Source organism: Martes martes, assembly GCF_963455335.1.
Source record: "Martes martes genome assembly, chromosome: 8".
Lineage (NCBI taxonomy): Eukaryota > Metazoa > Chordata > Mammalia > Carnivora > Mustelidae > Martes > Martes martes.
In genome coordinates, this window is record NC_137895.1 from 75,566,584 (window position 1) to 75,580,984 (window position 14,401).

At 36.1% G+C, this 14,401-nt stretch overlaps 1 protein-coding gene across 10 annotated transcripts in view; it reads right to left on the minus strand.

Annotated features, from left to right (window-relative positions):
• Nucleotides 1-301: 301 nt before the first annotated feature.
• Nucleotides 302-14,401, minus strand: part of KIF21A (kinesin family member 21A) — a 149,929-nt gene continuing 135,829 nt past the window's right edge. For 9 of the 10 annotated variants that reach the window (XM_080809964.1, XM_080809962.1, XM_080809966.1 and 6 more), the window contains 6 exons: nt 14,130-14,310; nt 10,203-10,367; nt 7,910-8,027; nt 6,307-6,477; nt 5,277-5,476; nt 307-1,575 (listed from right to left, as the gene is read on the minus strand). In XM_080809964.1, the coding sequence (XP_080666090.1) occupies nt 1,482-1,575; nt 5,277-5,476; nt 6,307-6,477; nt 7,910-8,027; nt 10,203-10,367; nt 14,130-14,310 (929 nt within the window). In that variant the 3' untranslated portion in view covers nt 307-1,481. Of the gene's footprint in view, nt 1,576-5,276; nt 5,477-6,306; nt 6,478-7,909; nt 8,028-10,202; nt 10,368-14,129; nt 14,311-14,401 lie in introns of all 10 variants that reach the window. The other variant, XM_080809958.1, reaches the window with a different exon arrangement.

Below are 14,401 nucleotides of genomic sequence, written 5' to 3' on the forward strand. Positions count from 1 at the left end.
CCACCCTGCTTTAGTAACAGGAACCCATAAATACCCCTGCCTCAACTAAGCTCAGGGTCCAAGTCCCTACTCCCCTGTGTTGGGTATAGTTGGGCCCAAGCTTAAGCTTGTCAAATAAACCCTCGTGTGATTGCATCGGTGCTTGGCTCCTTGGTGGTCTCTCAGACGTGAAAACTCAGGCACAACAATATGAAGTGCTGGATAACAAAAAAAAAAAAAATCTTTACTTATATCACACACAGATAAAGCTTAACAAACATTAGCCATTTTCATACAATTAGAAAAATAACAAGAGAATGAAAACAATTGAGAGCAACACATTTATTGAAGCAGTTGCTAAGCTTTCATTTACAAGCAAATGTACTCGGGAAAAAAATCACAAGACAATATATTCAAATGTTATACCATCTACATAAAAATTAAACTTGCGGAATTTACAAATTAATATTCTGAGCAGACAGATAAATCATACATCCTTTTGCAAAATCCAGTCTATAGCAGTTAAAAATTCATACAGTTACAATGTAAGACATTCTCTTTTTACAATCTACTTATTTACATAGCTTTTCCCACGGCAAATGATATAGTTCTTATCATAACTACCAAGGTTTGCAAACATAGTATATTTAAAATATATTTAGCAGCATATAAAAAAATTAGATAAAAGGGAAGGAAATACTACTATTAAATAAAAATGAAATTAAAAGGTGATAATAGAAACAACTCCATAGGAAAATAGATCAAAATATATTTCTGTTAGGACATCAAAAATGTTTCCCATGACAGAATGTATGCACAGCACTAATAAAACAATTTAACAGCATTTTAGTCCTGAGCACAGAATATAGCACAGCTGTAAAACTTTGGTCAATACAAGTAAACATCAACATTTAACACAAACTGTTTAACACTCTTTGTTAATAAATGAAGGTCAATTCCACCTTAGGAAAAATCATCAATAATATTATCCTATCTTATTTTTTTCCATTCTATTTAAAGAACTTTAGAATTTAGAAAGCTTCTACAGACTGATATAAATACCAGACAAACGGACCACAATTTGACTAACATTCCCAATATGTTTAAATATGTAAATCATCTGAACAGACGATAAGATGAGTTACCAATGGCTTGCATTGTATTCCAGGTGTTTTCTGACTCTCACAAAAACAGATATCTTATAATTCAAATAATTTTAAGGTGTTTTTTATAGCTAGGCACAAAAATCCAGCCACAATAAAAGTGTGAATCAAGCAGTATACCAATTAAAGGATATATATGTATTGGCAGATATTAAAATTAAGCACACAGGCTAGTACACAATTTTATTAGAATACCATTTATATTCAGCAGTTGGATTCAGATAGATTTTCCAGTTAATCCCATTCATAAGATTTTGCTTAATAAATACAGGGCACCATTTCATAACGAACATACAGACTTTATCACAGTATTCAGTTTATGACTATCTTCATTCATGTTTAATTACTGGCAATATCTTCCCCCAGATCTCCTATGTCAGAGATCTGGCCATCTTGCAAATTGCGAGCCTTCCAAATTCTCACAGTTCGATCACTACAAAACAAATTAAAAATGAACATGTGAAAAGAGGCAGAAAGACAAAGAAATAGCTCTTAGCATTATTTATTGTGAAAACATTTTCTGAAGAGGACTTCAATAGAGGTAAGTAAAAATATACATTGTCCCATCCATATATCAAACAGATACCCTTAATAATGATATTAAAAATAGTTAATATTGTCAAGGGCTTACTATATGGCAGGCACTATTACTATGTGCCCTTTAAATATAAATATATTCAATTCTCTTTAACTACCATAGAGATAGATAATGCTATTATCCCTTTGTATGGATGAGCAAAGTGAGATCCAGAGAGGTTAATGACTTGCTCAATATCACAAAATAAGTGATAGAACCAAGATTTCAACCTAGGCAGTCTGGTTCTTTGGCCCCACCTCCTAATCACTACACTGGATCTGCACTCATTGTTTCAAAAAACAGCACATGAGACATTGTCAGTCAGAGATCTTCAGGCACAAAAGCCTACAGTAAGGTTACAGTAAGGCTTCTGGGAGGGGAAGAGATCGGGGCAGGGATTCCAGGGAGTTGGTAAGTCTGGCAACAGTCAGGAAGCGTTACGCTCAGGTGAAATCAGCCTAAGCTCCCAGGAAAAGCAGGGGGCTGAGAAGTGGACTGATACTCCACTATAATGGAACACAGAAGATTTAAAGTGTTTCTGAGAAAACTTGTTTTTGTTCACCCAGCATGTGGGTACTGGGGAGTAGTTATTAAACCATCATATTTCTTACTGTGTTTCTCATGCTTTAAGGGAGTATTAATTACCTAATAACTCAAAGCCAAGAGTTCCCATAGAATTTCATAGCTAAAAGGCACTTCAGAGATTATGCAGTCCATTTCAAGGATAAAGAGAATTTAGTTATGTGTCCAGTGTAACATACTAAAGGGCAGAGGTGAGCCTAGAATCTAGGCTTTTTAGTCTCTAACCAGTAATCTCTATTGTCCCTAAGAGCTCCTATCACAAGCAAACAAGAAAGCTCTTTTTCTTTTTTTGTATCTATATGAGATGACAGATGTTAACTAAACTTATTGTGGTAATCATTTCACAATATATGTAAGTCAAATCATTATTCTGTGTATCTGTAACTTCCACAATACTATATGTCAGTTATATCTCAATAAAACTGGGGAAAAGTAGTAATTGTCTCCCAAACCCGCACAGTGTAACAGCTGATAACAGCAAGGGGATATGTTCATTCATCACCTGCTCATCCACCCACTCATTTATTCAACCATCCAGTCAACAAATGTTTACTGAGAACTTGCTGTGTTCCAGGCACTATTCAGAAGTTCAAGACAATTTAAAAACAAACAAACAAATAAATAACAAAACCTTCTTCCATTGTAGATTATACAATCTAACAAGAGAAGACAGTGCCTTGAAAGCACTTAGAACAACACCTGGCAAATACTAAGCACCATGCAAGTGTGTGCTAAATGACAAATAAATAAGTGGAACTAGTTTGAAAATAGCCTTCTTGGGGCACCTGGGTTGCTCAGTGGGTTAAGCCTCTGCCTTCGGCTCAGGTCAGGATCTCAGGGTCCTGGGATCAAGCCCCACATCAGGCTCTCTTCCCTCCCTCTCTCTCTCTGCCTGCCTCTCTGCCTACTTGTGATCTCTATCAAATAAATAAATAAAACCTTATAAAAAAGAAAAGAAAATAGCCTTCTGATTTTATTGGCCATTTTCCTGATTTTTAAGTTACATAGTAAATACATTTGCATCTGGTGCACCATGGGTAAAATGAGAAAAAGTTCAGTTCTTCAAAAATAAGACTACACTGTGGAAGAGAGGTATTACAGTAACATCATAATTCACCCACCAGATCTCTGTGACATTCAATACTTTGAGTCTTATATTGAGTGTCCCACAGCTTTGAGGGGTATTAAGTTATTTCCAGTAAATTACCAACGACACAGCAAGTTTCCAAGAGAATAAACAAAAGTGGTGAGTCTTAAGAAAGTAATATATCTTGGAAATAACATCAATGAAGCACCAAAGGTAAGCACTTTAGAAAAACACAAAAATAAATCAGCCTTGAAGTACGCAATAGTAAAAATCTAAGTGAAAAGAGAAAGTAGGAGATACAAGAAAGTAAATCTCAGCGAGAAGAGGGATTCAATGAAAATAGCACGAATAATAAGAGATATCACAGAAATATAGCAGAGGTTTCAAAATAAAGTCAGGGTAATCATGCATTTAGGATAGATGAATCAAGAATGTGCTCTGATTAAATTAAATATAAAAATGACAAAAGGAGATTTTCAAGATAGATTCTCATGAGACATACTCTATTTGAATGAGACTAACACCTCACATTAGGGTGTATATGCTTTCTTGCCAAAGTACTTATATATACATTGTGTCATTTTATGGTCACAACATGTCTCCACTTCTTCAAGCGTCTTAAACAGCACTTCCTCAGTGAGGCCCTCACCAAACACCCTCCTGTGTGACCTCCTCCCCATGATAGTCTCTTCCCTGGTCCCTGCTTTATTTTTCTCTACAGCACCTATCACTATGTAATCTGTTTTCTTCTCCTTAGAATGAAACGGTGGCGGGGGGGCACTGATCTATTTTGTTCACAGCTCTTCCCAAGAGTCTGGAATAGTGCCTGACATATTTTTTCATGAATGAAAAAATAAGCAAATGAATCCATCAATCCAGCCTCCCTAAAAGGGAAGAAGCAGATATTATTATTTTTAAGCACTTATACAGCTGACCCTTGAACAACATGGGTTTGAACTATGAGGGTCCACTTTCCCATGGATTTTTTCAATAAACAGCACAGCACTGTAAAGTATTTTCTCTTCCTTATGATTTTCTTAATAACATTTTCTTTCTTCTAGATTCCCTTATTATAAGAAAATAGTATATAAAACATATAACACACAAAATATGTGCTAATTGACTAAGTATATTATCAGTAAGGCTTCCAGTCAACAGTAAGCTATTAGCAGTTTAATTTGGGGGGAGTCAAATTTATATCTGGTTTTTGACTATTCAAGGGTCAGTGCCCTTAAGCCTGCATGGTCTAAATGTCAACTGTACTTTACAGAGAGGTAGAAGAGGAACAAAGAGATTTTTTAAATGATTTATTCTTAGTGTAAAGAATGGCAAGTTCAGTCTTTCTGGAAAGAAAATCTTTAAAAATTACTCACCTATAATTTTTTTTTTTTTTTAATTAGAATCACCGGGGGAAGATCTGGCTGCAGAGTTTCTAGGATAAGCAGAGTGCTAATACAGAAGTAACACTAGTCTCATGTATTCTGGGGATTAAATTCAGTGCCCAAAGTGTACATCAGAAAATATAAATAAGAGATCATAAATAGAATGACTGTAATAAAAGAAGGGTTTTATTATTATTATTTTTTTTTTTTAATTTATTTCACACACAGGGAGAGATCACAAGTAGGCAGAGAGGCAGGCAGAGAGGGCGGGGGGGGGGGGGGGAAGCAGGCTCCCTGCTGAGCAGAGAACCCGATGCGGGGCTCGATCCCAGGACCCTGGGATCATGACCTAAGCCGAAGGCAGAGGCTTAACCCACTGAGCCACCCAGGTGCCCCAAAAGAAGGGTTTTATATATTTTATGTTTCCAGACATTTACAGTTTATAATATTTATTAAATCTGAACACAAACAACCAATACAGAGAAAAATCATATGGAAAAACTTACTCGGCTGCAGTAAAAATGTGGGTGGAATTAACACATATGGCATTGATAGGACTATCATGACCCTTCATTTCTCCAACTGGCACAAAAGTATCCACGTTCCAAAGCTTCAGAATGCCCCCTCTGCAGCCACTGAGCAGAACCGGGTGCCCTGGTACCACTCCTAGGGCACAGACCCAATCCTTATGTGCATTTGGAACTTGCTGAGAGAAAATAAGAAATCAGCAGCTTAAGAGGAGCCTTCCAAAATGACATTTTCACACCAAAGTAACTTATAGAACATTTTTGTTGACAAAACAATATCTGGAACACTGAATGGCCTGGAAACTATAAAGATCATTTTCTATGCAATCATTCTTAGCGATTTAAAGAAATAAATCTGCAGTTTGTTTCCAATTTGCCTCAATTATTATCAGGGTTATCAATATTAGAGACCTCTAATGTTAAAAATCTTACAGATCTAAAAGATGCAGAAAGCATACAGAATTTTTCACATCACATTCTCTCCATGGGAGTTAACTATCTCACCTTTATCCAAAATGAATTTAATTCAACAAGTTTGAAAAGTACAACCTGGTATGTAGACTATAAAGAATGCCTCATAAAATCCCTGCTTTCGACCTTTGATAGAAAACATGGAGGTTTAAGGCTTTTTGGAGAAGACCAGAGCTAACATATACTTCATAATGAGTGAACAGTAATTATAAGCTCAAACTATATAACTATACTTGAGTGTAAATATATTTAAATGAATAGTATAAAAGTCACAGCCAGGAATGTATATAAAAGATTCTGAATGCAATAAATGCATCTATTGCCAAGTGTGTTCTATTGACATGCATGCTACTTGTTCATTTTGTTTTCATCTATTTTTATCCAGAAGGTATTATTAAATATTGAATGTTGCCCTTCTCATAATTAGTAACTCTGGTGACTGAAGACGAAATACTCTTTAAGAGGTTCTTCAGGTTCTTACATAGACTACTGGTGGCTCTGAAGTACCCACTCCATCCCGTGAAAGGTTTTGCATTACCTGTAGAAGGTCTTTTTGAGCTAAGTCCCATTTCTTGATTCCATTATCTCTGGACCCACTAAATAGGTTATCCCCTTGTATGGTCAGTGCTTCAATGCCATCATAATGAGGGGGCTCAAAATTGTGGGTGGGACTCACAGTTCCCAGAGCCCCTTCAGTTACATCAAACATCTAAAAAAGAAACAGAGAGAAAGCAGACATCCTATTTAACTTCCAAATACACACCTATATGTTTCATACCAGAAACACATACACATGTATATTAACCAGATGTGACTTGTTTTGTTACAATAGTTTACTAAATTAATTAAATTAATCTGGTATGAATGACTCAGGATGAACCCGTGTCCTATTTTCACATTACTTTTGCTTACATGTCACATAGTTATGTGTCTGTAGGCTTTTAAGAAAGGCGACCAATTTTTTCACGTCTGAGTGTACAAATGATATGCTCAGTAATACAAATACTATGAATCAGTCCACTTGAAAGTCATAAAAATGATACAACTATTATTTGAACACTATTAGCTAGTTCTGCAATCCCAGTGGTCATCTCAAATTTCTCCAAGTTGCTTTTCAAAACCTCCCACCCCCCTCAGTTGCCCTCATCTCTTTTAGTGGGTGACCTTGTGATTTCTTGGAAAGGCTAGCATGATCAAAAATAAACTTTTTGGACTCTTCCCTCCATTCCAAAAGTTTCCTTTTATCTTCAAACATTCTCTTACCCTTCCTTTCTTTTCGAATGCTAAAGTGTGCTTACTGCTTCCCAAAAGGTTCACATCACTGATGTGGCTCTAACTGTTCTAACCACCTTCATCAATTACCACCACTTCCCTCTTCACACTTTCCCTCTCCACTTGGGCCTGCTTTCTAAGCAGACAGGCATACCCCAAGTCTACCAAATCCAAATCCTTTTCCTTTAACCATTATGTTTTCATGTAGCCAACCCATTTTTCATCCCTTAATCTCAGATTCTAGAAAGAGTATTTATTCTCTTCCTATCTCTCTGTTACCGTATCCTCTTTTTATTCCTAAACTGGTTCTTACAGGAATTCCCAAGGCTAAGTCCTGGCAACCTCTCTCTCCTTTGGTCATGTCAGCTATTCTAACCCCTCAAACATCTGCTTCTATTCGAATGGCTCCCAAACCTGCATGTCTAGTCATAACTTACACTGAGCTCTAGACTTGCCTTTCAAATGGCCTACTCGCACACATGAGGATGACTTCTATTACTTAGTATTTCAAATTTAACATTTCCAGAATCAAACTGTGCATCTTCCCTTATCTGCTAATTTCATAAGATCCAAATACCTTAATAAAATCAGTATAAAAGACGGTGACAGTGAGACTTATGCATTAGTTGGATGACTGAGACAAAGATCTTTAAAATCCCTCCCTATCTTCTATGAAAAATGAGAATACATGATTGAATAATAAAACAGTAAAATCAGAAACTATGAGTGAGGAAAAGATCACCAAGAAAAAGTAAAGGATAGAAATGGAAAAAAAGAAAACTGATTAAGAGAAAAGGGTTCCAGGTGCATCTGAATACTTCAAATCTATCACTTAATAAGAGGATATACTTCAACTCTGTCATACACACTTTGATGTAATGATCCTTGGAGCCAGTGACGATTAGATCTTGTCCATTAGAAATCTGATCTACGGTAAGGCACATAACAGGGCCTAGGTGTCCTGTTAACTTTCCTGTAGACTGAAACCTTTAAAAAGAAAGAAAATAATTTTGTTTGAAATATTTCTTAATGTGCTGAGGCTAAGACTCCACATAAATAACCTATATTCTTTGATGAAACTGTTCACTAATTTTCTTTTTTATTTTAGCTCCACCTCTTTGCAACTCTCCTTATATTCAGAGTCCAAAAATGACAACCTAACCTATTCTATGATTGAAGTGTGAGGAGTCCTGAATAAGTTATTCCAAAGTGACCAATGTCATTCAGACAGTAAACAAAAATGCAGCGAAACTTGCTAAAGACTAATTTTAAATCCAACCCAGTCCAGGTAAACCTTAATCTGTTAAATGTCCAAATATGTTATAAATATATGACCAAGGTCCAGCTTGGAATTTGATTAAAACAACTGTTATCACTTATATAACTATACAATCAATAACAACATGGAAAAGGATTACTTTATAAAAAACACATATATACTCACATATACACATACACATGTATGTACACCCATAATATACACATGTACACACACTCATATATACACCTACATATATAAATATGTGTATATGTGTATCAGAAAGTAGGCGGTCTATTTCATCAGTTATCATAAAGACTGAAAATGACCAGGATATATAGTTAACTGGTAGAAAAATGTATGACAACAATTGTCAGGGGGTTACAATGAACCTTTGTCTCACAGTCCGACTTCAATCAAGCTGCTAGAATATACAGATATATTTAACTTGCAGAATGTTAGTTTTTTGAAGACTATTGTCTTAGTTACTTTGTTACAATAAATATACATTTAATCATGTTGCTGAAATCAAGCAGGTTTCAAAAGAGCTAACTTTTAAGCAAAAATACAAAGTGTAAAGATTTTCAAGCTGGTATTTTTTCTGCCTCATGTCAGGACTTTGAGTGTCTTCCTCCATGGTGCTCCATGAGTCAAGTTTTAACATCTTCAGGAATGAACCAAGTACTCACCTCTTTTCTCATTTTCTTAAACAAGCACTGCGTTCAATTTTCTACATTCTATTTCTAAAAAAGAGTACTCAAGACTGTGTTTCTTCTCTTTCTCTCTCATCTATTTACCTGTATATTTTCTTTATTAAATCTCAGTCATGTGTTAAAATGTTACAAGTTATAACTAGTTATTTTCAGTTTCCAAAATATCCGTCACTCTGTATCCTGTAATTGCCTATTTAGTGGTCATTATCCTCCATTACAACAGGAGCCCTAAGAAGGTAGATACCACATTTGTCTTGCTCAGTCTTTATTCCCAGCACCTACCACCGTCTTGGTGCACTGCCTCGCAGAATTGATGTTGAAAAAATACTTAACTAACAAATGAATATTCCCTCGCTACCAAAATTTTAAGAACTAGAAAAGAAGCTAAAAAAAAAACCACTCAACTGAAGGATAATTGCCATATTTCATGGCAAATAAAAACAAAATCAGAGATGTAATGCTTTGGATTTCAACTTATCATTTTTTTTACCCATTTTGATCTTAATACTTTATCTTTTCTATTTATTTTATATTCACAAAAACCCTATAAGGATTTATGCCCTTGCTACCAATATTCCCTTGCTACCAAAATTTTAAGAACTAGAAAAGAAGCTAAAAAAAAAAAACCACTCAACTGAAGGATAATTGCCATATTTCATGGCAAATAAAAACAAAATCAGAGATGTAATGCTTTAGATTTCAACTTATCATTTTTTACCCATTTTGATCTTAATACTTTATCTTTTCTATTTATTTTATATTCACAAAAACCCTATAAGGATTTATGCCCAAATTTTTAAAATCAGGTTTATAAACTAAAAATTCTGACATACAAGATGTTTAAGTGCTGCTGCCCCCCAAATAACTCTTTCAAAGGTCCTGGTAGAACTAGAAGGAGAATCTTGATCTCTTCCTAGTAAAGAAAACAAATTGTAGACAATTATTAAGAAAGGCTATTTTCCTTCATAAACTTTTTTTTTTAATCAATGGAGATTAAAAGAAAGGAAAACTGTGAGCTTGCTAATGAGGACAGAAGCGACATTTAAGGGTATTGGGCCAAACAGAAGAGCCTATGATTTTATATTAACTTCTAGGGTTATAAAAATTAGACTTCATATTCACCAATGTATTATTAATATCTGAAAACTATATTTGCCATATATAAGAAATACATTTCCTTAAAAATTCTACCTTTTAAGATCCCACATTCTGACAGCATTTCCAGAAGCTGCATAGAGGAAAGTGCCAGTTGGGTTTAGAGCAATTTGATTTATCTGGTTTTCTCCAGAAGGAATAGCTACTGTCCGGCTGGTACTTGCAGAACAGGCATCTCCAAGAGTAACTTGACCTGAAGATCTTAACAGAGACAAAACAAAGGAAAAAAGTCACATTTCTGGGCAAGAGTTCAGCTTAGGGTTCCTTGAACTCCTAGGAAACTGGCTGTAGGCACAACAAGCTCTGTGTCCTTTGGTCACTACGTCAAGCATACGGAGCACAGAACCTCACACACACATATCTGGCACTTAAAAACACATTTAATGAGGAACTGAATAAACGAATGACTAAAACAAGATGATGTGGCTTAAAATTCTTAATTTGTAAGTCTCATATAATGCTAGGGATTCCAGGCCCTGAGTTAGGGATGACCAGAACATCATTCAAAAAAGATTAAATGTCAAACACTTAAAAAAAAAAAAAAAGGCTCAACAAATGATATAGTGCTACAAAGGTAATTCTTTTTTCTGCAGCTTCCAGAAGCCCCCTGAGGAGCCAGGCCTTCCAATACCCCTTTTTGTCCATAAGAATTGCCTTTTGAATTAAAGACACTGAGGATTTTTCAAGCCATTTTCAGTTTTAGTTTACTCTAACTCAGTCATACATGGAGTATTTACCATGTGCTAGAGACTTAAACATAACTTATTTCTATTTCCTCAAACAAATTCTAAGTGATAAATATATTCTTAAAGTTTGAAACATTTTCTCAGTTAACATCCAAAATATTAAGTTATAATTAATTATTTTAAATTTGACTTTAGTGAGTCAGCTGGACTGGCAGATTTCTAAGATACAGTGTTCCTTTTTCTATAAAATTTCCGTTAAGAGACTTGTATTCAGTACAGTAAATAATGAGTAGTTCTCAAAATACAAACTAGGACTTATGTTAATAATCCTTACTCTACGAATTATAAAATATAACATTTCCTATGTTCCCTTTGCTTATTTAGAATAAGAGTTCACCCCTGTTTTAATTATGTAAAACAGTTTATCCAACTTATAGCAAGAAGAATCATTATTTGGTTTATATTTTAAAGACATATATGATAACACAGAAAACCAACTCATCCTCCAATTGTCCAACCTAACCCACAGTTATGAAACTGGTGTTCACACAAAAGCAGTAGGTCCTAAAACAAACAAAAAAACTCTCAATTATTCAATAACTGCTAATTAAAAGCTACAAGTACTTCTTAACTGTCTACTATGGTGATATTAGCCATTTTTCCAAGGACTGGTATTCATTTGAAGCAAGAAATGTAAATCATTTAACTACATCAAGTAATAAATACTATGAATATGTAATACCTTAGTATTTAGGAGGGAGGAAATATGAAATGTATACTTAGTCACAGACCAAATATAATTCATTCTTTCGTATTTAATACCAGGCTCTCTTTTTTATTTAAATTCAATTAGCCAACATATGGTACATTATTAGTTTTAGATGTAGAGGTCAATAATTCATCAGTTGCATTCAACACCCAGTTTTCATCACATCACATGCCCTCCTTAATGCCCGTCACCCAATTATCCCATCTCCCCCCCGCACCTCCCCTCCAGCAACCCTCAGTTTATTTTCTATAGTTGAGTTTCTCATGGTTTGTCTCCCAGTTACTTCGCATTCAGTTGGCCCTCCCTTCCCCTATGATCCTCTGCATTGTTTCTTATATCTTATATTCCACATGAGTGAAACCATAGGATAATTGTCTTTCTTTGATTGACCTATTTTGCTCAGCATAATACTATCTAGCTCCACCCATGTCCATGTAAATGGTAAGTATTCATCCTTTCTGATGGCTGAGCAATATTGCCTTGTATACATGGACCACATCTTCTTTATCCATTCATCTGTCAATGGACATCTCATTTCTTTCCATAGTTTGGCTATTGTGGACATTGCTGCTATAAACATTGGAGTGTATGTGCCCCTTCAGATCATTACATTTGTATCATTGGGGTAAATACCCAGTAGTACAATTGCTGGGTCATAGGATAGCTCTATTTTTAACTTCTTGAGGAACCTCCATACTGTCTTCCAGAGTGGCTGCACCAGCTTGCATTCCCACCAACAGTGTAGGAGGGTTCCCCTTTTTTTGCATCCCCACCAACATTTGTTGTTTCCTGATTTGTTAATTATAGCCTTTCTGACTGGTGTGAGGTAGTATCTTACTGTGGTTTTGACTTGTATTTCCCTAATGCCAAGTGATGTTGAGCATTTTTTCCTGTGTTTGTTGGCCATTTGTATATCTTCTTTACAGAAATGTTTGTTCATGTCTTCTGGCCATTTCTTGACCGGATTATTGGTTTTTGGAGTGTTGAATTTGATAAGTTCTTTATAGATCTTGGATACTAGCCTTTATCTGGTATGTCATTTGCAAATATCTTCTTTCATTCTGTAGACTGCCTTTTTTTGTTGACTATCTCCTTTGCTGTGCAGAAGCTTTTTATCTTGCTGAAGTCCCAGTAGTTCATTTTTGCTTTTGATTCCCTTGCCTTTAGAGACGTGTCTTACAAAAAGTTGCTGTGGCCAAGTTCAAAGACCTCGAATTCTACATACTATTTTCCCCTAGTACTAGAGTTTTTCAGTTCTGTGTGATCCATAAACTTGTTTTTAGCCTGTTGTTCCTGCTGGTCTTCTGGGGGAGGGGCCTGCTGCATTGATTCTCAGGTGTCTTTGCCTGGGCGGAGTTGCACCACCCTGGCCAGGGGTCTGGCCTCAGTGTAAGCTACTTCAGGCTGCTCTATGTGCCTTTTGTTCCCTGACAACTTTCTGCACCATGTTAGTAGATGAAAATTAAAATGGCAGGAGCCTGATCTCCAGTCCCTGAAGCTGAAAGATCATTGCCCCCACTTGTCAGTGAACCCTCAGAGAAAAGCAGTCAGTCACTTTTGTGTGCATCAAACTCTGTAGGTTTCTGTGTTGCGTACTCTCACAGGTCCTCCCAGGGGAAAAAGGAGGGTCACCCATGTTCTGCCGCTTGCAGGGCCCCTTCTAGAAGAGCGGTCACTCGATTGTGCTGTGGTTCACAGTTTATGGCAAACTCAATGGAAAGCCTGCTCCTGGGCTCCCCGACTGTTGCTAGCTTCTCTGCTCCAATGCTTGGAAATTCTGCCAACTCAGGCACCCTCACTCTTTCTATGACCCCAGATATCCTGAGACCACACTGTCCCACATAGGATTCTGCCCAACTTCACCACCTGAGCACCTTTCAGGCTAGGACATCGCTCAGGGGAGCAGACTTCTAATCATTCTGACTTTGTGTGCTCTGTAGCTGGTTTATGGAGGCTCACTGTGGTTTATCTTCTGATATATCCCCTCAGATTCACTTGGTTTATCTTCTGATATATCCTCTCAGATCACTTGGTTTATCTTCTGATATATCCCCTCAGATTCACTTGGTTTATCTTCTGATATATCTTCTCAGATTCACTTGGTTTATCTTCTGATATATCCCCTCAGATTCACTTCTCCACACCTCCTACTTTGCAAAAAGTGGTTGCTTTTCTATTTGTAGAATTGCTGCAATTCTTTTCTTAGATCTCAGGTTGAATTCACAGGTGTTCAGAATGATTTGATAGATACCTAGCTAAATTCAAGGGACCAGATAAATTGAAGTCTCCTACTCTTCCCCCATCTTCCCTCCTCCTTACATTTCTACCAGGCTCTTATATTACATTTTCTCAATAGTTTCTCCCCCTTATATTATCTACATTCTTACTTTAACATCCTTTTGGAAGCAGACAGGTATAAATAAAAGTACATTCACAGTCCTATCTTTTCATATATGTTGTACATATGAACTATTTGTCCCTTATGCTATTTATCTTTAAATTACTTACGTCAGCGTTCGAATGCACTTTGCCGAATCTCTGATATCCCACACCTTAATATAAGATGTGGACACAGTGAAGACCAAGCTTGTATAATTACAATATTTTACAGATACGACGTTGTTGGGATGGCCCCCCAATGACATTATCTCCTGCCCAGTCACCAGATTCCATACTTTACAAGTACGATCTATGACAAACAAGAAAAGAAAAATACTGTCAATATGAACTACATTAGTTTCTCTTAACAATAAAAATTATGTAAACAGTTTTTCTCCTAT